General features: G+C 43.2%; 1 protein-coding gene across 1 annotated transcript in view; it reads left to right on the top strand.

Annotated features, from left to right (window-relative positions):
* Positions 1–23,986, top strand: part of LOC135519481 (oxysterol-binding protein-related protein 6-like) — a 59,323-nt gene that overhangs the window by 17,831 nt on the left and 17,506 nt on the right. Inside the window, 7 exon segments of the mRNA XM_064944713.1 lie at positions 12,209–12,511; positions 19,834–19,956; positions 20,132–20,185; positions 20,677–20,790; positions 22,177–22,288; positions 22,291–22,424; positions 23,082–23,223. Coding sequence (XP_064800785.1) covers positions 12,356–12,511; positions 19,834–19,956; positions 20,132–20,185; positions 20,677–20,790; positions 22,177–22,288; positions 22,291–22,424; positions 23,082–23,223 — 835 coding nt within the window. The 5' untranslated portion in view covers positions 12,209–12,355.

The raw sequence follows: 23,986 nt of genomic DNA, 5'->3' as shown, positions 1-23,986 counted from the left end.
TCTTTGTCAGTGTAAATGCCTCCAAAGAAAGCAGTAAGGCCGCTTTATTCTTGGCAAAAGATCTGATCTGATTGGTCAAAATACCAATTACTGGCAAAAGATCAGAATCGGGCCGCCTGTGTAAACGCAGCCAATGAGACTTGCATGCAAAGGGATTCTTGGGATTTTTAGCATGCTGTGTTATCAATGGACATTGTTTGGTGACATTTCTCCTCGAGTCAAAATAACCCAGAGCTAAGCCCTGCTGGGAAACTGATGTTTGACTAGAGTCTGTTAACAATATGCTAGACACAAGTATCATTCATTATCCCTGCTTAGAGCTGAAGGCATTCTCTTGACCAGTGGTACACACTGTACAAAAGTGTCAATGTAAAACAAACACAGGCCACACTACAAAAGTACACAACCTCAAACAGGAACCAGCTATTTGAAATGTAATCATTGTATGTTTTTCCCTGAATCAGGCTAATACCTAGAATTTGTTGAGAAGTTGAGCTACAACGATAGGGCTGACTCAATGTCAGGGCAGCTTCCTCTTCAAGCTAAATATAACATAGCTAGCTTTTTGTATGCACAAGCTAAGCGCCTGATGTGATGTTCAACAGTTTTCAGTGCAGAGGATGTGCTGACTTCTGTTGTTGCAGAAACATTAGCCTATTCAATCAGCTCAGAACTTCTGTCTCCAGACTAGCCTCCAAATAGTGGCCAAATATATCATCATTCAAATGGTCATATGTCTACTGAGTGCATTGCATACCAACTTAAAAAAGAGAAGCTAACAAATTATTATAATTTCTGAACTCAAAATGTCACATCTTCACAGTGTTTTAGCAGTGAATTTTGTAACAACATTTCTGGGTGTGTTTTGTACGGCCATATTTTTGAGTGGTACTAAGTGGTAGTAAACATGTTTTTAGAATTTACAATACATTTTCGCACATTTATTGATAAATACAGAAATATCTAATTTACATCAGTATTCACACCCCTGAGTCAATACTTTGTAGAAGCACCTTTGGCAGCGAGTCTTTCTGGGTAAGTCTCTAAGAGCTTTCCACGCCTGGATTGTGTAACATTTGCCCGTTATTCTTTTAAAAATTATTAGAGCACTTTTGATCATTGCTAGTCAATCATTTTCAGGTCGTTCCATAGATTTTCAAGTAGATTTAAGTCAAAAATCACTTGGCCGCTCAGGAACATTCACTGTCTTCTTGGTAAGAAACTACAATGTAGATTTGGCCTTGTGTTTTAGGTAATTCTCATGCTGAAATGAGAATTAATCTCCCAGTGTCTGGTGGAAAGCAGACTGAACCAGGTTTTCTTCTAGGATTTTGCCTGTGCTTAGCTCCATTCAGCAATCCTTAACGATTACAAGCGTACCCATAACTTGATGCACCTACCATTATGCTTGAGAATATGGAGAGTGGTACTCTGTAATGTGTTATCTTGGATTTGCCCCAAATATAACACTTTGTTGTTGTTGATCCATCCTCAATTTTCTCCTATCACAGCCATTAAACTCTGTAAAAGCCACCATTGGCCTCATGGTGAAATCCTTGAGCGGTTTCCTTCCTCTCTGGCAACTTAGTTAGGAAGGACGCCTGTATCTTTGTATTGACTGGGTGTGTTGACACACCATCCAAAGTGTAATTAATAACTTCACCATGCTCAGAGGGATATTCAATGTCTTATTTTTTTCAATAAGTGCCATTCTTTGCGTGGCATTGGAAAACCTCTGGTCTTCGTGGTTGAATCTGTGTTTGAAATTCACTGCTCGACTGATGGACCTTACAGATAATTGTATGTGTGGGATACAGCGATGAGGTTGTCATTCAGAAATCATGTTAGTCATTTGCATGGACTGCAATAATAGTGTTTATGTGACTTGTTAAGACATTTTTTTACTCCTGGACTTATTTAGGCTTAACATAACAAAGGGGTTCAGTACTTATTGACTCAAGACTTTTCAGCTTTCCATTTGTAATAAAAATGTAACAAATAAAAAGAAACATAATTCCACTTTGACATTAAGGGGTATTGTGTGCGCCAGTAACGACAAATATCACAATTCATTCCATTAAATCCAGGCTGTAACACAACAAAATGTGGAAAAGGTAAAGTGGTGTGAATACTTTCTGAAGACAATGTATATTATATACTGAACAAAAATATAAACGCAACATGTAAAAGTCCCATGTTTCATGAGCTGAAGTAAAAGATCCCAGAAATTTCCCATACGAACGAAAAGTTTATTTCGCTGACATTTTGTGTAAAAATGTGATAACGTCCCTGTTAGTGAGCATTTCTCATTTTCCAAGATAATCCATCCACCTGACAGCTGTAGCATATCAAGAAACTGATTAAACAGCATGATCATTACACAGGTGTACCTTGTGCTGGGGACAATACAAGTGCAGTTTTGTCACACAACACAATGCCACAGATGTCTCAAGTTTAGAAGGAGAATGCATTTAGTATGTGGACATTCCTGCAGTCAGCATACTAACTGGTTTTCTGATCCATTCCCCTACCTTCATTGTGCGTTTCTGTATTCCCAGTTATGTGAAATCCATAAGTTAAGGCCGAATATTTTTTTTTCAATTGACACATTTCCTTAACTGTAACTCAGTAAAATCTTTGAAATTGTTGCATGTTGTGGCATTTATATTTTTGTTCAGTGTATATTTCTTACATATTGTTGTACAACAGGCGATGTTCCATGTCCTATCTGTGCCCAGAGACAATAGTCACAGTAACAAAATTTAAGAGATTAAACTCATTTCTAATCAAGTCTAGGAAGGAGAGCTTCCAACACGCACTGTTGTGACATCCAATGCTGCTTTTTGTAGCTGTCTGTTGCCATGCCATCTAGACAGGGATAGACTGTACATCACCTGTATGCTACTCATTCTATGCATGCACTGCACTGGTGGTGTTTTACCATGAAATGCATTTATCTACAGTAGTCCAATACTCTCCATGTCTTCTTCCTAGACGATGAGGAGGAAGGGATCCGTTAGAGAGACATACCTTTCTGAATAGGCTCAGGTTGTGTCTGGGTTTAGTTCCTAGCTGGTTAAAGACAGGGGCTGGTAACATAGATCAGACTGTGTGTGTAGTACAGTATGTTCATGAGAGAGAGCGTGTGTGTGTGTGTGTGTGTGTAGGGGGGGGTGAGACCAGGCTACAGATGTATCCTGTTGTTGAAATAAGGAATCCTCCTGAATCAGCTCTTTCCTGTAAGAACTAGGCCTACACTCACTACTGTAACTATGGAGTAAGGTTACACAGAGAGAAAGTGGTAATCAGGCCAGACGTACTGATAACCATACCCTGTGTGAGGGAGCAGTTTGGAAACAAGTCCACTGATTCTACCCTGCCAGCGTGTCTTTTTACACTGCCAGTTATTCGGCGGGTATCCTAGCGGTTAGGAGTGTTGGGCTGGTAACTGAAAGGTTGCTGGTTCGAATCTCAGTGCTGTCTAGGTGAAAAATATGTCTGGTGTCTCAGGATACGTCTGGGATATGCCAAAGACATTTTTTTCCAATTCGCACATTCGTATAATCCACACTTGTGCATGTGCGAAATAGGACAAATGTAAGCACCAACCAGTTATTATCTACTGTACTTCTATATCAGATGTAGTCCTACCAGTCGTCTGTTCCTGTCTTTTGGTTTCAGCCACTTCAGAGGAGAAGACTCCTATTATGTCTTACGCTGCCTGCTGTGAGATAGAAAATGAAAACCAGAAATTCCGCTCTAGTCCTCAGGGTGCAATTAACCTGAACCGTGTGTCCCTCTCCCTCAGCCTACGCTAGATCAATACTGAGGCAGGGTGACAGCTATCTCACACAATGACTCTGCACTTACACAATACTTAGGTGTCAGCCTGCCTGGAACTATGGACAGACTGATGAGAGCTTTTTTTTTTTTGTCTGGTCAGCTGAAGATGGATCAGCCATGTTTGTATGGAATCTCTTACAGTTTGGTGACTTAGGTGATGTAACCATTGCATGTCAGATGATTATACTGACTGTTCATTCCATATCCATTCAAAACATATCTAGGCCTAACAATTGTAAGAGCTCGTTTACATCCTAGACTAGTTTGCGTTCCAGACCCTGCATATACACTGTGTCTTGCATTGATTTGGTAACCCCGCCCGATTTGGCGTCATTAACGAGAGTATCACAAGGGTAATTAGACTGGAAGCAGAGGGATTTATGTTGCCTGTGGGATCTGGGATGGGTAGTTTTCCCGCTGCAATCGAGACGCTGATTACTGTCATGAATGAACTGAACACACAGCGATCTGCCACACAACAGAACTGAATCGTATACAAGGTGGAGTGGACAGGAAATGTTAATTGGGTGTCCTGTGTCTCTTCTCATCTCTGTCTGTGAGACAAGGGCGATGGGAAAAACCTCAGGCATGCATCACTGAGCCAATTATACTGGGTGAGTTTGCTCTTCGGCTGGGTGAGAGACCGAGACATGCAGAGTAGGGATAGGAGGCCAGACACCACTGCACTGCTGGGTGGGATATGAGTGAAATACAGAGCCGAGCAGAATTGAGATGTCACCTTTCTCACCATAACAAACATAATAATTAAAGAGATTCTCCGGTACGTTTGTGTACTTTTTAGCCAGTAAAATCAAACAAATGTAATTTGTCACATGCGCTGAATACAACATGTGTAGACCTTACAGTGAAATGCTTACTTACAAGCCCTTAACCAACAATGCAGTTTTAAGAAAAGACCTAAAAATAAGTAAGAGATATGAATAACAAATAATTAAAGAGTAGTAGTAAATAACAATAGCAGGGCTATATACAGGGGGTACCGGTACAAAGTCAATGTGGAGGCTATATACAGGGGGTACGGTACAGAGTCAATGTGGAGGCTATATACAGGGGGTACCGGTACAGAGTCAATGTGTCAATGTGCGGAGGCACCGGTGTCGTGGTAATTATGTACATGTAGGTCGAGTTATTATTATAAGTGGCTATGCATAGATAACAGAGAGTAGCAGCAGCGTAGCAGTTCCGTAGCAGCAGCAGTAGTTCTGAGAGTAGCGCTCACGAGCAAAAACGTGTTCCCCGACTATTGAGTACTATGTCACATACAGTGGGGTCCGGAATTATTGACACCCTTGATGAAGATGAGCAATAATGACTGTATGAAATAATTCCAATACTGAGCTATATTGTATGCAAAAAAAAGAGGGAAATTATAGCTCTGAAAAATAGATTTTGTTTAACAAGTAATGTTTTTTTCTTTTTTTTAAGGGTAGGGGTCATAATTATTGACACCCCTAAAGATTATTGCAAATAAAGTAGTCAAAAGTGTAGTATTTGTTCCCATATTCCTAGCACGCAATGAATACATCAAGCTTCTGACTCTACAAACTTGTTGGATGCATTTGCAGTTTGTTTTGGTTGTGTTCCAGATAATTTTGTGCCCAATAGAAATGGGAAGTAATGTATTGTGTCATTTTGGAGTAACTTTTATTATAAATAAGAATATAATATGTTTCTAAACACTAATACATTAATGTTGTACTAGGGCTGGGTGGCAATGTTGTGCAGATACTTTTGCACTCCCGCGCAGATGAAATATCTGAGTTTTCCTCTTTAGTTAACACTATCAAAGTTTTGCCCTACTGTGGGAATAGTGCTCGAATCAACTCAATATTAGTCCCTTCCAATGTAACATACCGAAACAAAACAAACTATGCAAAACTAACTGTTTTTTATTTATTTAACTGCATTGACAGGCACGACTCAGGCCCGTACTCTACACAGACCGTTGTGCCATAACCAATTAGAGCTGCAGTAGGCCTATTTGCAAATAGCCATGGCCATGTATCTGTGCCATTCAATTTGAACTGGACTGTGTTTACAGCATGAGCGGCCGTGAGTAGATGTGCTTGTTTTGAGATCAAAGCGAGAGCTACCTGTAGCCACCTGTGTACATTTGTTCATATTCTTTGCTAGTTAATGAGTTATTAGCCCAGTTACAGCTAATTTCTAGTCAGCAATGTGTGAGTGGTTGCTTCCTACAAGAGCACAAAATGTGTGCGTTTCTAGCCATCTTTGAAAAGCTCGTCAGGTAAAGAGCTGTTTTTAATCTTAAAGGGGCAGTGTTGTATTTTGAGATGGTCTTGAATAAGTTAAGTAGCCAATAGGCAGAGGTTAGCATAATTTGCCCGATTCTCTGTAATAATAATTAATTGTATTTTGTAAAGTGGCTTCTTGCATCAAACAATACAAAACATTTACAGTCATCTCCTTCTCTGAAGGACAAGTGGATAAACAGGTTAATGTCAAACCCTGCATGTTTTTTTTCAAAATTCTCATGGAATGTAGGCCTACAATGAACACCACAATGAACACCACACAGATTTGCAGTTATCGCAGGTGCAGCGAAATGCTTGTGTTTCTAGCTCCAACAGTGCGGTATTACCTAGCAATACAAAACAATACACACATGATCCAAAAAGTCAAAAAGAAATTCATAAATATCAGAACGAGCAATGTCAGACTCCGGAATATATACAAAGTCCCTTCGGAAAGTATTCAGACCCCTTAACTTTTTCCACATTTTGTTACGTTACAGCCTTATTCTAAAATGTATTAAATAAATAAAAATCTGCACACAATACCCCATAATGACAAAGTAAAAACAGGTTTTTAGAAATGTTTGTCATTGTACTGTTGAAAAACAAATGATAGTCCCGCTAAGCCCAAACCAGATGGGATGGCGCATCACTGCAGAATGCTGTGGTAGCCATGCTGGATAAGTGTGCCTTGAATTAAAAAAATAAATCACAGACAGTGTCACCAGCAAAGCACCCTCACACCATAACACCTTCTCCTCCACGATTTTTGGTGGAAAATACACATTTAGAGATCATCTGTTCACCCACACCACGTCTCACAAAGACACGATGGTTGGAACCAAAAATCTCCAATTGGGACTCCAAATTTCCACTGATCTAATGTCCATTGCTCGTGTTTCTTGTCCCAAGCACATCTCTTCTTCTTATTGGTGTCCTCCAGTAGTGTTTTCTTTGCAGCAATTCAACCATGAAGGCCTGATTCATACGGTATCCTCTGAAAAGTTGATGTTGAGATGTCTATTACTTGAACTCTGTGAAGAATTTATTTGGGCTGCAATTTCTGAGGCTAGTTACTCTAATGAACTTATCCTCATCAGCAGAGGTAACTCTGTGTCCTCATCAGTGCCAGTTTCATCAGAGCCTTTGATGGTTTTTGCCACTGCACTTGAAGAAACCTAAAAAGTTATTGAAATGTTCTGTATTGACTAGGGTTGCAAAGGGTCGGAAACTTGTTGGAAATTTTCCATGGGAAGTTAAACCAGGAAAAGTTGGGATTTTTGCATGAATTCATCCAAAAAGCTGGCTTATAACCGGGAACCATTTTTTTGTGCGATATACATAAGGCAATTCTAGGTCTTGTGGCATATTTTGGTTAAACTATCCCCAATTTAATGGAATTGCAACCCTCTGCATGCACAGTGCAATCTTCCATCACATGTACAGTGCACTCTTCCATCACATGTACAGCTGATTCTCAAGATCTTACACACTAATGAGATGCTATTGAGACCCCACTATTGCACTGTCTGAGCCAAGGACTACATGCTTTCTGGTACGTTTTGATTACAATACTGGGTGGGGTGAATATATTATATGACATACATGATTTTTTGTTAACTAGTAAATAGTAGCCTACAGAGAAGTGTGTTTAAATCATTTCTAATTTGTTAACAATTTCTGCTAGTTAGATTTTGGTACGATGTGGGTTTTGACTTGCTTGAGCCTGCTAACTGCGGAGTGTTAATTCACCTGTTTCTATACATGTTTCATTAAAAACAATTGCTTACAAAGGAGTTGTTTAATCTAACTGCTTAACTATTTATCTGTACATGGAATTGTATTTGTTTTGTTTTTTTACTCATGTTTTTCTAATCTTTACAGGAAAATGCCACTGGCACTATCTGATGTGTGGAGACATTTCACTGCAGCTAATGTAGAAGGAAAAGCTGTGTACATTTGTAAACACTGTGCCAAATACACTGCTCAAAAAAAATAAAGGGAACACTAAAATAACACATCCTAGATCTGAATGAATGAAATATGTTTATTAAATACTTTTATCTTTACATAGTTGCATGTGCTGACAACAATATCACACAAAATGTATCAATGGAAATCAAATTTATCAACCCATGGAGGTCTGGATTTGGAGTCACACTCAAAAGTAAAGTGGAAAACCACACTACAGGCTGATCCAACTTTGATGTAATGTCCTTAAAACAAGTCAAAATGAGGCTCAGTAGTGTGTGTGGCCTCCACGTGCCTGTATGACCTCCCTACAATGCCTGGGCATGCTCCTGATGAGGTGGCGGATGGTCTCCTGAGGGATCTCCAACCAGACCTGGACTAAAGCATCCGCCAACTCCTAGACAGTCTGTGGTGCAACGTGGCGTTGGTGGATGGAGCGAGACATGATGTCCCAGATGTGCTCAATTGGATTCAGGTCTGGGGAACGGGCGGGCCAGTCCATAGCATCAATGCCTTCCTCGTGCAGGAACTGCTGACACACTCCAGCCACATGAAATCTTGCATTAGGAGGAACCCAGGGCCAACCGCACCAGCATTTGGACTCACAAGGGGTCTGAGGATCTCATCTCGGTACCTAATGGCAGTCAGGCTACCTCTGGCGAGCACATGGAGGGCTGTGCGGCCCCCCAAAGAAATGCCACCCCAAACCATGACTGACCCACCGCCAAACCGGTCATGCTGGAGGATATTGCAGGCAGCAGAACATTCTCTACGGCGTCTCCAGACTGTCACCTGTGCTCAGTGTGAACTTGCTTTCATCTGTGAAAAGCACAGGGCGCCAGTGGCGAATTTGCCAATCTTGGTGTTCTCTGGCAAATGCCAAACGTCCTGCACGGTGTTGGGCTGTAAGCACAACCCCCACCTGTGGATGTCGGGCCCTCATACCACCCTCATGGAGTCTGTTTCTGACCATTTGAGCAGACACATGCACATTTGTGGCCTGCTGGAGGTCATTTTGCAGGGCTCTGGCAGTGCTCCTCCTGCTCCTCCTTGCAAAAAGGCGGAGGTAGCGGTCCTGCTGCTGGGTTGTTGCCCTCCTACGGCCTCCTCCACATCTCCTGATGTACTGGCCTGTCTCCTGGTAGCGCCTCCATGCTCTGGACACTACGCTGACAAACACAGCAAACCTTCTTGCCACAGCTCGCATTGATGTGCCATCCTGGATGAGCTGCACTACCTGAGCCACTTGTGTGGGGTTTAAACTCCGTCTCATGCTACCACTAGAGTGAAAGCACCGCCAGCATTCAAAAGTGACCAAAACATCAGCCAGGAAGCATAGGAACTGAGAATTGGTCTGTGGTCGCCACCTGCAGAACCACTCCTTTATTGGGGGTGTCTTGCTAATTGCCTATAATTTCCACTTGTTGTCTATTCCATTTGCACAGCAGCATGTGAAATGTATTGTCAATCAGTGTTGCTTCCTAAGTGGACAGTTTGATTTCACAGAAGTGTGATTGACTTGGAGTTACATTGTGTTGTTTAAGTGTTCCCTTTATTTTTTTGAGCAGTGTAATTTGTGAAGAATGCAACAAAGATGCAGAATCATCTGGCCAAGTGCATAAAGTTCCCCCAGCACTCACAACAAGCAACCTGACAAAAGTCCCTCTACTTCTATTTGAGGTGAAAATGATGAATCATACACCTTATCGATAGCAACAGCTCATGGTCCTTCTGGAATTAGAAGTTTTTTTTGACTCAATGGAGGAGCGTAGTCAGAGAAATGCTGATGAATGTGTTTCTCGAGCTGTGTATACTACTGGTTCACCTCTGATGCTCACAGGCAATGTGCATTGGAAGAGATTTCTGAATGTTCTTCGCCCAGCATACACCCCTCCAACCAGACATGCTTTATCTACTCATTTGCTGGCTGCAGAGTTAAGAGTTCAAGTCAAGCAAATCATAGAGAAAGCAGACTGTATTGCAATCATCTCTGATGGGTGGTTGAATGTTCGTGGGCAAGGATTCATTAACTACATCATCTCCACCTCTCAACCAGTATTCTACAAGAGCACAGACACAAAGGACAACAGACACACCGGTCTCTACATTGCAGATGAGCTGAAGGCAGTCATCAATGACCTTGGACCACAGTAGGTATTTGCACTGGTGACAGACAATGCTGCGAACATTAAGGCTGTTTGGTCTGAAGTGGAGGAGTCCTACCCTCACATCACACCCATTGGCTGTGCTGCTCATGCATTGAATCTGCTCCTCAAGAACATAATTTCACTGAAACAATGGATACACTCTACAAGAGAGCCAAGGAAATGGTTAGGTATGTGAAGGGTCATCAAGTTATAGCAGCAATCTACCTCACCAAGCAAAGTGAGAAGAATAAGAGCACCACATTGAAGCTGCCCAGCAACATCCGTTGGGTGGGGAGTCTCCAAGAAAATTGCCATATCACAGTCTGCCGATATGGACAGCCCCATCAAGAGGATCCTCCTGGATGATGCATTTGGGAAGAGGGTGGTAAGCAGACTGAAACTCTTGGTATGGAGATGCAATATGGCAGTCGTGCCAACATATCTCATCAGCCACCTGGTGGAAGGGACTTTGTGGGTCTGAGGCTCTTTCCCCTGTTGCCTCGATCATCTGCCTCAGTGTGCAACTGGCCCTTGTTTGGGAACACACAAACCAAGCACACAACAGGGTGACCAATACAAGGGTTGAAAAATTGGTGGCCGTCCGGGCAAATTTGAAGCTTTTTGAGCCTGACAACGAGCCACCATCAACAAGGTTGGAAAGTGACAGTAAAGATGAGGCCTCAGAGTCTGATGTTTAAGAGGTGGACATTGAGGAGGTACAGGGAGAAGACATGGAAGCCTGAAAGGAAGACAACCAAAGCTTTAGTTTCTAGACTCTCATTTTACAGCAACAATGTATGTGGAAAACGTATTTCTTTTGTTGTTCAGTGAAATAATCCCATGTGAAGAGTCAACTCATTTAATAAAAGTTCAATTCGTAACTAAATTGTTTTTTAAATTTCTATTGGATGGATTTGTCTACTTATGATAAGGTAAAGGTTTATGTTTCTGTCTCCATATGATATGGTAAATATATCCAATGCAAAACATCTACATTTAAAGGATATTAATATTAATTTGCATATATTTCCATTAATTCCCATACATTCCCGTTAATTCCAACAGAAAGTTTACACCTTTGAATATACCCCAAAATGTGCAACCCTAGTATTGACTGACCTTCATGTCTTAAAGTATATAAACTACCTTGATACAACACAACTGATTGGCTCAAACACATTAAGAAGGAAAGAAATTCCACAAAATTAACTTTTAAGAAGGCACACCTGTTAATTGAAATGCATTCCAGGTGTCTACCTCATGAAGCTGGTTAAGAGAATGCCAAGAGGGTGCAAAGCTGTCATCAAGGCAAAGGGTGGTTATTTGAAGAATCTCAAATATATTTTTACTTTAACACTTTTTTTGGTTACTACCTAATTCCATGTGTTATTTCATAATTTTGATGTCTTCGCTACTATTCTACAATGTAGAAAATAGTAAAAATAAAGAAAAATCCTTGAATGAGTAGGTGTTCTAAACCTTTTGACCGGTAGTGTATGTACTCCTTGTAAAACATGTCAGTGTAGATCCCTTAACTATAATAATAAATAAGCTGTATCACTCAGCATTTCACCCAGCTCTAGACGCTACCATGATTAAGGATAATCCGTAATGAATCGTCAATGATGTCGTGAGAAAGTTAGAGGGTCAAAGATCATACCCCCGAGACATGCTAACCTCTCCTGTTATTGGTAATGGTGAGAGGTTAGCATGTCTTGGGGGCATGATCTTTGACCCTCTGTAACATGCTCTCTCTCTCTTTGTTGTATGTGCATCTTGCTAGCTGTCACTTAAATGGTGGGGTGCTGAAGCTCATTGGCTAGAACTCGAATTGCTAGGGTGTGTAGTGTCGTTTAGGCTCTGGGCTGGATGGATGCACAACCGGAAACAGTGATGGGAGGAGGAGGAGGAGGGGTTAACATAACGTAGCCTAACGTCTGTGTGTCATGTCTGTCTCTGTCTGTGCTGCAGATGAGAGGAGCGTGAGCTGGGGAAAGCGTGCTGCAGAGCTGCATCAGATAATGCTGTTTACCCACATGGCCTGGAGCCGCTGCTGAGGGAGGAACAGCCGAGTCCAGTCAGAAAGCCACAGAGAGGGGTGCTACAGGGAGGGAAGCCATGTCTTACCACCACCACAGGAACCCCAGCCAGAGCAGCCACCGCACCATGAGCGCCGAGGAGAGGTGCTCCACGCCCGTCCACCACCACAAGGCGTCCACGCCCACACACAAAAGCGCCTCGTCCTCCTCCTCGTACCAGCGTGACACCCGCCAGGTAAGCGGCGCCCCGCCTCCAGACAGATAGAGCGAGACACAGTCCGCTGCTCTGGGAACAGTGTAGTGGTGTGATTCACTCAATCGGGCTCCCCTGAGACTGTCTCTGGAGCAGCAGACAGACAGAGTGGGACTGACTGGAAGTAACAGCTCCCTGAGCGCAGTCTGTAAGGGTGATCACTGTGAGCTGTGCTATTATGAGGAGGTGATGACTATGCACTGTATGTAACTCGCTATTATCATTCCAGGTGTTTTATGTTGTGCACTGTAGTATGTTGTAGAGTACTGGTGCCAATACCTGGCATTGTGGCTTATCTGTGTCCACTGTTCACCATGTCCTAAGTGGGAGGTATTGTAAACAGTGAATTAGAAACATTCTTTATTTTAAGGGTCAGCTTACAGGGGCTTAAATGTTAGCCCCTTTTGTAAGCGTGTGAAGAGGAAGCCTTTCTACTGCCTCGGTCTGTGAACTGAACTGCCATATCACCGTAGCCATGGAGAAACAGGACACTTATCTGGAATCTCTGACATCACGGCTTTTCCGATGGGGGGGGGGGGGTCGTAAATAATTCATGAGTTAGGGTTAGAAAGCCAAGGCTCGATTGGACCAGTGAACATGTGGCACGCTCTGGTATTCTGTGCTGTGTGGGAGCTACTTCTGCATTCCTGTAACCATGGGAGATTGCTCTCTGAAGAGGAGAGCTTTGGGGAGTTAGTGGAGGAATTGCGGCCTGTACAGTAGCAGTCAGGCTTGCTGCCAAATGAGAGATTTAACCCTTCCTGTGCCTCCTACTCTGTTCCCTGTCGTGCTGTACATGGTGTACAAAGAGACCTTGTGAGCTCTGCGGTCTTCTAGCCTGTTCCCTGAATTCACTCTAATCTAAACAGCATATTGATGTCCCATTCCTACTCCGCTAATTTAACGAGTTTAATTAAAGTAGCGAGCAAGGGAGGTAAGAGGCATGCAAGAAATTAGGCACTTGTCCAATTGATTCACCTTACTCGTCCTTTGTGAGTCTGCGATGCCTAGAAAGGTTATTGGCCGATAGTGACTGCTGTTGTATTTCATTACTGTAGAAATTTACTGGGTAGATACTGTAGATCCAGGGAAGAACCAAACGTTTGTCTACTATAGTACACAGCTATTGTTGTGTTGAGGCTGGAGGTGGGGCCATGTGGTTGGATTTGTTAATACAGGCTGATCCTGTGTCCTCATTGGCTCCCGAGTTGAAAGGTGCGACCAGGTTCAACCCAGCTCAGTATCGCCATCACCGTAGCGATGCATTAACTCGAGCACCAGGAGTAATCTTTTATTACTCTGTTGCCTCGTTGTTTATGTGGTTAGGAGGTGTAGGAAGAGTATGTGTGTATCAGTGTCTGTATGCGTGTTTACGGCTGTATAAGGGTCACATCCTCCCTAGAGACTCCTGGGGAAGTGGTGCAGACCACAGACCCAGGGAAAAGACCTTGGTAGGCTTGGCTGGGTGCAGTGTGTTTCAGTGTGCGAGGGAAAGTGAGTGCAGTGGCTATTTGTGGGGGAAGCCTTAATGAGATCCAGTCCCTAGGGGATCAGTACATGTCACTTTCTCTTGTGCTGCTGACTACCGTTAGGCACTCTGGACCAGAGACTCTCACAAGTGCAATTAGAGACACCACCTGCAGTGTATAGTACCGACACACTGATTCCGCGCACATCCTACACAGTCATCCCTCTGTGTGTCAAGATAATCACGCAAACCTTTTTCTCTATGCCATAACAACCGTCTGCCGTCTCTTGGTGTGATAAGATGGTTCTGAGGCATGGAGATAAGGAACATGATGAGTCTGAAACGTTTGCTTCCCTTTTATGCTTCTGTGGGGGAGCAGGGAAAGTCTTTTGATAGCAGATGACTAGTGGATTTATGGCTGTGGAGAAATCAATGACGTGATTATGAACAGCAGCAGCAGCAGATAGAGGCTGTGTTCATGGTAATGGTCAGAACACATTGATGGAAGATGAAAGGATGACGAAGCGCTGACAATATAATACATCTCCGCCATTGTCACCGTGGCAAAAGTATATCCAGTGAAGCCCTTGTTTTGGGTGTCCAGACATTAAGTCCCTTTTTTTAAATGGTTTGACTGGGTTATCCCATTGAGGTCAAAAGTGCAATATTTCAGGGGAGGACCTGCCCAATATAATGATTTTACATTGTCAGAGAGATGACACACACCTTACCAGGGCTCTCCAACCCTGTTCCTGGAGAGATACCATCCTGTAGGTTTTCACTCCAACCCTGTTCCTGGAGAGCTACCGTCCTGTAGGTTTTCACTCCAACCCTGTTCCTGGAGAGATACCGTCCTGTAGGTTTTCACTCTAACCCTGTTCCTGGAGAGATACCCTCCTGTAGGTTTTCACTCCAACCCTGTTCCTGGAGAGATACCGTCCTGTAGGTTTTCACTCCAACCCTGTTCCTGGAGAGATACCCTCCTGTAGGTTTTCACTCCAACCCTGTTCCCGGAGAACTACTGTCCTGTAGGTTTTCACTCCAACTAACCTGGTTCAGCTTATCAAACAGCTAACAGCCACCAGGGATCCTATGGGAGGGATCCTCTGGGATGAGAAAAGACACAGCCTGGTACCAAACACCATGACAGCTGTGAGTTGGCAACAGAGATGTATTGGCTGTTCAGATGTGTAGGAGGAGACTCTTCATAGGAGAAAGGGTTAAATATCAGTGCTTGTGTGAATATGTCTTTGTCTGTTCAGCTGTTCGACCCCTGGGATGAATAAACTTGGTTTAAGCTTTCATATTGTCCGTCGAGTTCTTACTCTGATATTTGGAACCGAACACCTTATTGATGCCACTTGTTAAATCCACTTCAATCAATGTAGATGACGGGGTGGAGACGGGTTAGAGGGATTGTTAAGCCTCGAGACAATTGAGACATGAATTGTGTATGTGTGCCATTCAGAGGCTGAATGGGCTAGACAAAAGATAAAAGTGCCTTTAAACGGGGTCTGGTAGTAGGCGCTAGGCACACAAGGTTTGTGTCAAGAACTGCAACGCTGTTGGGTTTTTCCCGCTCAACAGTTTCCCGTGTGTGTCAAGAATGGTCCACCACCCAAAGGACATCCAGCTAACTTGACACAGCTGTGGGAAGCATTGGAGTCAGCATGGACCAGCATCCCTGTGGAACACTTTCGACACCTTGTAGTCCATGCCCCGACGAATTGAGAGTGTGCAACTTAATATTCGGAAGGTGTTCCTAATGTTTTGCACACTCAGTGTACAATTCTCTATATTCCCTATGAGCCCTGGTCAAAAGTATTGCACTATTTAGGGAATAGGGTGCCATTTGGAACACAGGCAGTGTTTATATTACCTCACACGGTGTTACATCTCATCAGTAGCGCAGCAACAGCCCAGCCCCTCTCACACTCAGATTTATGGCAAAGCAAAACCCAAGACTGCAGCAAATGACTCTCGTCTCGTTACAATCACATTGGCAGTGATTACCAATGCCTGGCACTTAGGTTGTCTGCTTCTGATCAGCGCTAGGGTCCAATGGGTACTTAATGTGGAACTTGAATTAACATCCATCGTGATGGGGGATTAGTCACTACGGTGTGGATGTTCCTCTGGCAAATCTCAGCCTGCTACTTGTTGTTGTTTAGGTTGCAGGTGAGTTGCCACGCTTAGTTGCGAAAGCAAGAGAGATTCGCCACACAAAATCAACATGGTCTCAAGTGTTGTGGTGTCAGCATTGCCGGATTTGAGTTTGTTAGGTGTGCTTCAATACACGGTGAACATACCAAACAAGGCGGGATGTTGCCTAATGCTCAAGCAGCAGTAGTATGCCCTCAATGCGCTGTTGTTACTCTGGGAGTCCCTGGGAAAACAGATGTGTCAGATGAAGCTTCCATAGGAATTCTGCTATAGTTATAGTCCAGATTTACCCTAATTTGTCCCCAAGGACAGTTGGTCCTTTTCCCTGCTCCTAAAGACCTTCCCTGTAGTAACGATTTGATTCATTGCAGTATTGGAGATGAATGTAGCCTACTACACCACTGTGTACCATTGGAGGTTGGTCCCATGATCCGGTAGTTAGTTACCATTGAAAGATATCAATAGCCTGGACATTTGATAGGTTTATACTCTTTCCATGCTGGTGGATGCATAATGCATTGCAAGCTTTAAAGCAGTGGAATAATCAGTCACACGTTGGATCCAGTGGATATCATGGCTATTAAATCACAATCCCAGGCAGTAAAACGATTTAGACTACGTTAAAGCGGAAATGAAACATTTTAGGAAGCCAGGGTCCTTTTTAATAATGCTTTATTAGGCCTAGGTCTTCATAAGATGGCCGACTTCATACAAATAAATATACTCAGTCCCCAGTCAAAAGTTTGGACACATCAACTCATTCCAGGGTTATTCTTAATTTTTACTATATTCTACGTTGTTCAATAATAGTGAAGACGTTAAAACTATGAAATAACACATGGAATCATGTAGTAACCAAAAAAGTGTTAAACAAATCAAAATATATTTTATATTCTTCAAAGTCGCCACCCTTTGCCTTGATGACAGCATTGCATACTGTTTGCATTCTATCAACCAGCTTCATGAGGTAGTCACCTGGAATCCGTTTCAATTAACAGGTGTGCCTTGTTAAAGTTAATTTGTGGAATTTCTTTCCTTCTTAATGCGTTTGAGCCAATCAGTTGTGTTGTGACAAGGTAGGGATGGTATACAGAAGATAGCCCTATTTGATAAAAGACCAAGTCCATATTATGGCAAGAACAGCTCAAATAAGCAAAGAAAAACAACAGTCCATCATTACTTTAAGACATGAAGGTCAGTCAATCTGGAAAATTTCAAGAACTTTGAAAATGCAGTTGCAAAAACCATGAAGCACTATGATGAAACTGTCTCTCATGAGGACTGCCACAGGAAAGGAAGACCCAGAGTTACCTCTGCTGCAGAGGATAAGTTCACTAGAGTTACCAGCCTCAGAAATTACAGCTCAAATAAATGCTTCACCGAGTTCAACTAACAGACACATCTCAACATCAACTGTTCAAAGGAGACTGTGTGAATCAGGCCTTCGTGGTCGAATTGCTGCAAAGAAACCACTACTGAAGGACACCAATAAGAAGAAGAGACTTGCTTGGGCCAAGAAACACAAACTATGGACATTAGAGCAGTGGAAATCTGTCCCTTGTTCTGATGTCCAAATTTGAGATTTTTGGTTCCAACCGCCGTGTCTTTGTGAGACACAGAGGAGGTGAACAGATGATCTCTGCATGTGTGGTTTCCACCGTGAAGCATGAAGGAGGAGGTGTGATGGTGTGGGGGTGCTTTGTTGTTGACACTGTCTGTGATTTATTTAGAATTCAATGCACACTTAACCAGCATGGCTACCACAGCAATCTGCAGCGATGCTACATCCCATCTGGTTTGGGCTTAGTGGGAAGGAGAGTGATGTAGTGCTGCATCAGATGACCTGGCTTTCACAATCGCCCGACAACCCAATTGAGATGGTTTGGGATGAGTTGGACTGCAGATGGAGGGAAAAGCAGCCAGCAAGTGCTCAGCATATGTTGGAAAAGACTGTTGGAAAAGCATTCCAGGTGAAGCTGGTTGGGAGAATGCCAAGAGTGTGCAAAGCTGTCATCAAGGCAAAGGATGGCTACATTTTTGGTTACTTCATGATTCCATGTGTTATTTCATAGTTTTGATGCCTTCGCTATTATTCTACAATGTAGAAAATATTAAAAATAAAGAAAACCCCTTGAATGAGTACGTGAGTCCAAACCTTTGACTGGTACTGTATATACTTTGATCTTTGGGTTGTTCGAATCTTGAGAGGATGTTGAAGTAAATAAATCTGCTGTCCTCTGTTGCAGTATGAGCAAGCTTTTATTTAATGTAGTGTAGATGTATTTCTTTAGAAGTGAGAGAATGACTCATGACCATTATTTTAATAATAATAAACTACACAGGGAAGTTGTTTTAGTGAACTGAGGCTTTGCTCTTGTTCTTTGTCTATCAAGCACAATCAGGGAGCTGGAAGCCTGATTACTGTGTATTAGGACAACAAAGTTGTATATTATTCGAGCAACCTCAATCCATCTATCCTCCAACATTGTGAGGATACAGATTTAGTGGTTATGATGCATTCATTCCTCTTCATATTCAAGCGTAATGGGGGCAAGTATGCAAATGTTTCTGAATTAACTTCTTTGGAAGCATCTCGTTTTTTGAATTAATTTCTTTGGAAGGTGAGTTGAACTTTTTAAATAGAGGGCTTGGAATGGCCTACTTCTCCTCCCAGGCTGCTATGGTGACTGAACTGGGGCAGACCAGAACAGAATACCAGCTGTAGTCTCTGGCTTTTTGCACTGGGCTGGTTGTTACACACTGAAGTCAAGTCTCCTTTGCCATATTTATTAGGCCGTCCAATGTTGTTATCTCTCTCACACACACACACACACACACACACACACACACACACACACACACACACACACACACACACACACACACACACACACACACACACACACACACACACACACACAGAGAGAGAGAGACCCACACATAGAAACAGACACAGAGAGCGAGAGGAGGTTGTTGCAAGGTGAGAGGTGTATTTTTGTCCACAACAGTGCAGCAGCCAACAGTTTGTTTTGCCCTGGGTGTTGTGTGTGTGGTTATAGCCACATGACCCTTCATGGCATATAGTAATCCCTGGGTGGTGAGTGATGCCTCATCCTGTCATGCACACATGCAGACACACACACACACACACACACACACATTGGGCAGTCAGCGCTGCAGGGTACTCTTATTAGGCAGATAATAATGTTTCCGTATTCAGCTGTAACCTCACCTGACCATCGCCCGGCCCACACAGCCCAGTGGGGATTCTCCCGGGTCTCTGTCTTATAGTGGAACACTTCTGCCCTGTCATACGTATCCTTACCTGACCCCATCCCTCCCTCCACTCCAGAGGAGGCCTGTGATTTGCAGAGCCAACAGAAACAGGAGCGCAGACTAAGGGAAAGCTAATGGAGTGGAAATGCTGAGAGGGCTACAAGATACTCAATCGGGCAGTATTTCTGTAAATAGTTAGACAAAATGCCCAGTTTAATGTAATATACTGTGGTATACTAGTAGTATTTCTGTTATAGCTGGTAGTATCTATTATTCATACTGTTTACAGGTAGAATGCGATGGCCGGGGGCGTTTCTTGACTGTTGCTGTGTTCCCTGACCCTGGAGAAGTGAACAGATGAGTTCCGACACGGCTCTGTTTCTCTCTCCATCCCTAGGAGGCAGACAGCTGGGAAATCATTGAGGGACTGAGAATCGGTCAGAGCAACGTCCAGAGGCCAGATAAACACGAGGGCTTCATGCTGAAGAAGCGAAAATGGCCGCTGAAAGGCTGGCACAAGGTAGGGCTTAACGACCGAGTGGGACACAAAACTGTTTACTTGTTTTCATCGATTTCCTTGTTTGCAAAACCCTTCAGAAAAGTCACCAAACACAATTCTCAAAAGGACATATGTTTCTAGAGACAAGTGCTGCTCGTCACCAACTCAATGTTTTGTTGTTGTTGTTTTTCCAAAGCGTTTTTTTGTCCTGGACAATGGGATGCTGAAGTACTCCAAGTCGCCCATTGACGTGAGTAACCCTGACTAGTAGCCACGGGGCAGAGACCGAGGGCAGCCTCGCTTGGCATGGCTGTGGCACCATGGTGACTCAGCAGAAACACCCCCAGGGTCACTCTGCCCATTGTGTTTCAGCTGCCCAAGTCAGCCTGCAGGAAATCTCCAAATTACTGGCTAAACTGCTGCGTCCACACTAATCAGATGTGTACAAAGGGCCCTTCCTTTCACAGGGCTTCCTGGAAGCAGCCATGTTCTTGTCAGCCTTGATCTCTTTGAACCGAACTGGCAAACTAGTCTCAATGCATGATGTTGCGTAATAGTGCTGAATCACATGATGATTACTTTTGAATAAGACTTTAGAGACAAGTAGGTCTATAGCTTTCCATCTTGATGCTCTTTTCTTTTTTCTTCACCTTAAGATTCCATTTATTTACACAGCAACAATGAGTGATCACACCTGCTTACATGACATACGTTGACTTCTGTTAAACTCTCTTTTCTAAGATTCAGAAAGCCAAACTGCATGGCTGCATTGATGTGGGTCTGTCAGTCATGTCCATCAAGAAGAGGGCCCGCCGCATTGACTTGGACACAGAGGAGCATATCTACCACCTCAAAGTAAGCTTCATTGTGACCGAGATAGTTAGGAAGAGGACAATTTCTACACTGAGCAAAAATGTAACAATTTCAAAGATTTTGCTGTGTTACAGTTCATATAAGGGAATCAGTCGATTGAATTTATTTCAATCTATGGATTTCACATGACTGGGCAGGGGCCACCCACTTGGGAGCCAGGCCCAGCCAATCAGAGTGAGTTTTCCCCACAATAAGACTTTATCTTGACAAAGGATAAAATGCTCACTAACAGGGATGCACAACATCTGAGAAAAGTAAGCTTTTTGTCCATATGGAACATTTCTGGGATATTTTATTTCAGCTCATGAAACATGATACCAACACTTTACATGTTGCGTTTATATTTTTGATCAATATATGTAAAAGATATGGACACCTCTTCAAATTAGTGGATTCGGCTATTTCAGCAACACCCGTTGCTGACAAGTGTATAAAATCGAGCACACAGCCATGCAATCTCCATAGACAAACACTGACAGGAGAATGGCCTTATTGAAGAGCTCAGTGATTTGCAATGTGGCACCGGCATCGGATGCCACCTCTCCAAGATGTGTCAAATTTCTGCACTATGTAAGTGCACACAAGCCTAAGATCACCATGCGCAATGCCAAGCGCCGGCTGGAGTGGTGTAAAGCTCGCCGCCATTGGACCCTGGAGCAGTGGAAACGCCTTCTCTGGAGTGATGAATCACTCTTCCCCATCTGGCAGTCTGACGGACAAATCTGGTTTTGGCGGAGGCCAGAAGAACGCTACCTGTCCAAATGCAGAGTGCCAACGGTAAAGTTTGGTTGAGGAGAAATAATGGTCTGGGACTGTTTTTCATGGTTCGGGCTAGGCCCCTTAGTTCCAGTGAAGGGAAATGTTAACGCTACAGCATACAATGACATTCTAGACGATTCTGTGCATCCAGCAGTTTGAGAAAGGCCCTTTCTTGGGGATGAATTGAAACGCAGACTGCGAGCCAGGCCTAATCACCGAACATCAGTGCCCTACCTCACTAATGCTCTTGTGACTGAATGGAAGCAATTCCTTGCAGCAATGTTCCAACATCTAGTGGAAAGCCTTCCCAGAAGAGTGTAGGCTGTTATAGCAGAAAAGGGGGGGACCATATTAATGGCCATGATTCTGGAATGAAATGTTCGACGAGCAGGTGTCCACATACTTTTGGTCATGTAGTCTAGGTAGAGTAGCCTACATAAGTATTTCACTGTTGGTCAACACCTGTTGTTTACGAAGCATGTGACAAATAACATTAGACTGGATTTACTGTGTCATCACTCTGCATTTGCATTATTCAAAGACTATGCCCTTTCCTCTCCTTCTCACGTCTCTTCTATTCCTTTCCCCTCTTCTCTTCTCTCTTCCCAGGTCAAGTCTCCAGACATCTTTGACTCCTGGGTGGTCAAGCTGCGCCACCACCGTCTCTACCGGCAGAACGAGATTGTCCGCTCCCCCCGAGACGCCACCATAAGGACGTTCCCTCCCCTGCCACCACCGAGTCCCCCATCCCACACCCCCACCCTCAGCCAGCCCCCACCCCCATTGCGGGACAACATGACGTAAAGGTGGGCCTCTCTTCCCTGGCGGTTACCTCGGCACAGTTGTTCTCTGCTGTGGTAAGCTGAACTTTTACGTCTGTCTGACTCAGGTTGGCTTTACATGGTGGTAGTGGCCCTCATACAACGCTGTTAACGTTTCAATATACAGCCACTCAACATTTTCATTTGTGACGGGGTTCTAACAACCCTGCTCGGTTACCGAGCTAATTATAAGACTAATGGCACTGAATCCCCCAGCGAGGGGAGAGTCCCTGGCAGACTCAGGTTATTAGGACTCATCAAACAAACCTGTATTCAGAGCAGCTGGGCCTGGGTCTCGGCCTGTGCGCTACGGGCTCTTACTGATCAGCACTCTCACAGGACGTGAGTCAATAAAGATCTGTGGCTTTGAAGTGGTGAGGATGCAGAAAATCTTTACTGTTCTGAGTAGGAAATCTTTGGTGATTTGGACATGCTATATCTGTCCTTTGCTTCACAGTTACTATACTAATTTCTCTTAAAAAGCAAGAATTCTATTCTCATTTCTCTTAGAAAGAATGATTTCTCTTAGAATTTCTTTTAGAAAGCATGAATTCTGTTAGAATTTGACTCGGAAAGCAGGAAACGTACATGTTTCTCTCACATCTGGTGTGTGTTATTCAGAAGGTATACATACTGTATGTCTGAGGTGTGTTTACTAACCCAACCCCCTGTGTCTCTATCCCTGTCCTCCAGCAGCCCAAACCCACCACCCTTCCATCATGGCAGTCCCCCCCAGTCCCGAGCAGCAGCAGCCTGCCGGCCTCCTACAGCAACGGACAGAGCAAAGTGGCCGCATGGCTTCAGGAGTCGGAGGAGATGGACAAGTGTACAGAGGGTAAGTGCTCTCCTCCCACCATCACTGCTGTGAAACATCCATCTATTATATCGGGATGATAAGGATCAGCAAAATATTTCCCTTTCCCTGCCAACATTGAAAGATTTACTGTATTATTCATATGATGGGATATTCTCCTCATGCCCATGTCTAATTTACAATGGCTCCTGATAGTAGCAACTAGGGTTGCAAAAGGAGGGTATATTACTGGAAACGTTCAAAGTTTACCAGTAAACTACCAGAATTTTTGAATCTTTCAAGGATTTTATGTAATCTATCACAATACGTCTAGTGGCCCTTTTGGGTAGTTCAGATTATCACAGGCGTCTAATTATCTCTGGCCCCCTCTCTGGCTTTACAAACATGTCAAATGTATGAAGGAATTCAGATTTTCAAATACAAAAAGAGAATATCACAGCTGTAAAACTGTAAAAATATTAACCATCAACTTAATGAACACCATTTAGTGTTTAATATAAGGGTTTCAGCGTTAAATATCCTTATTTTTCTTTTACACTATTATTTATTTTACTATGTCAATATGTATTTGTTGTCTATGTTGTGTAAAAAGTCAATAATTGGACGAGTTGCAGAAGTAATTGAAAATAATGCCATTGTTGATTAGATTATATTGCTGTTTTCTCTTGAACCATATGGTCGATCGACTAGAAACTCATGGACAATACTAATACTGTATATTCATTGAAAAAAAATAAAGTTATTCAAGTATAAATGACAAAAGTTACGATAGATTGCCATAGAC

The sequence above is a fragment of the Oncorhynchus masou genome, chromosome 29 (assembly GCF_036934945.1).
Source record: "Oncorhynchus masou masou isolate Uvic2021 chromosome 29, UVic_Omas_1.1, whole genome shotgun sequence".
Classification (NCBI taxonomy): Eukaryota; Metazoa; Chordata; class Actinopteri; order Salmoniformes; family Salmonidae; genus Oncorhynchus; species Oncorhynchus masou.
The sequence above is the reverse complement of the archived record's forward strand: the minus strand, read 5'-3'. Positions and strand labels throughout refer to the sequence as shown.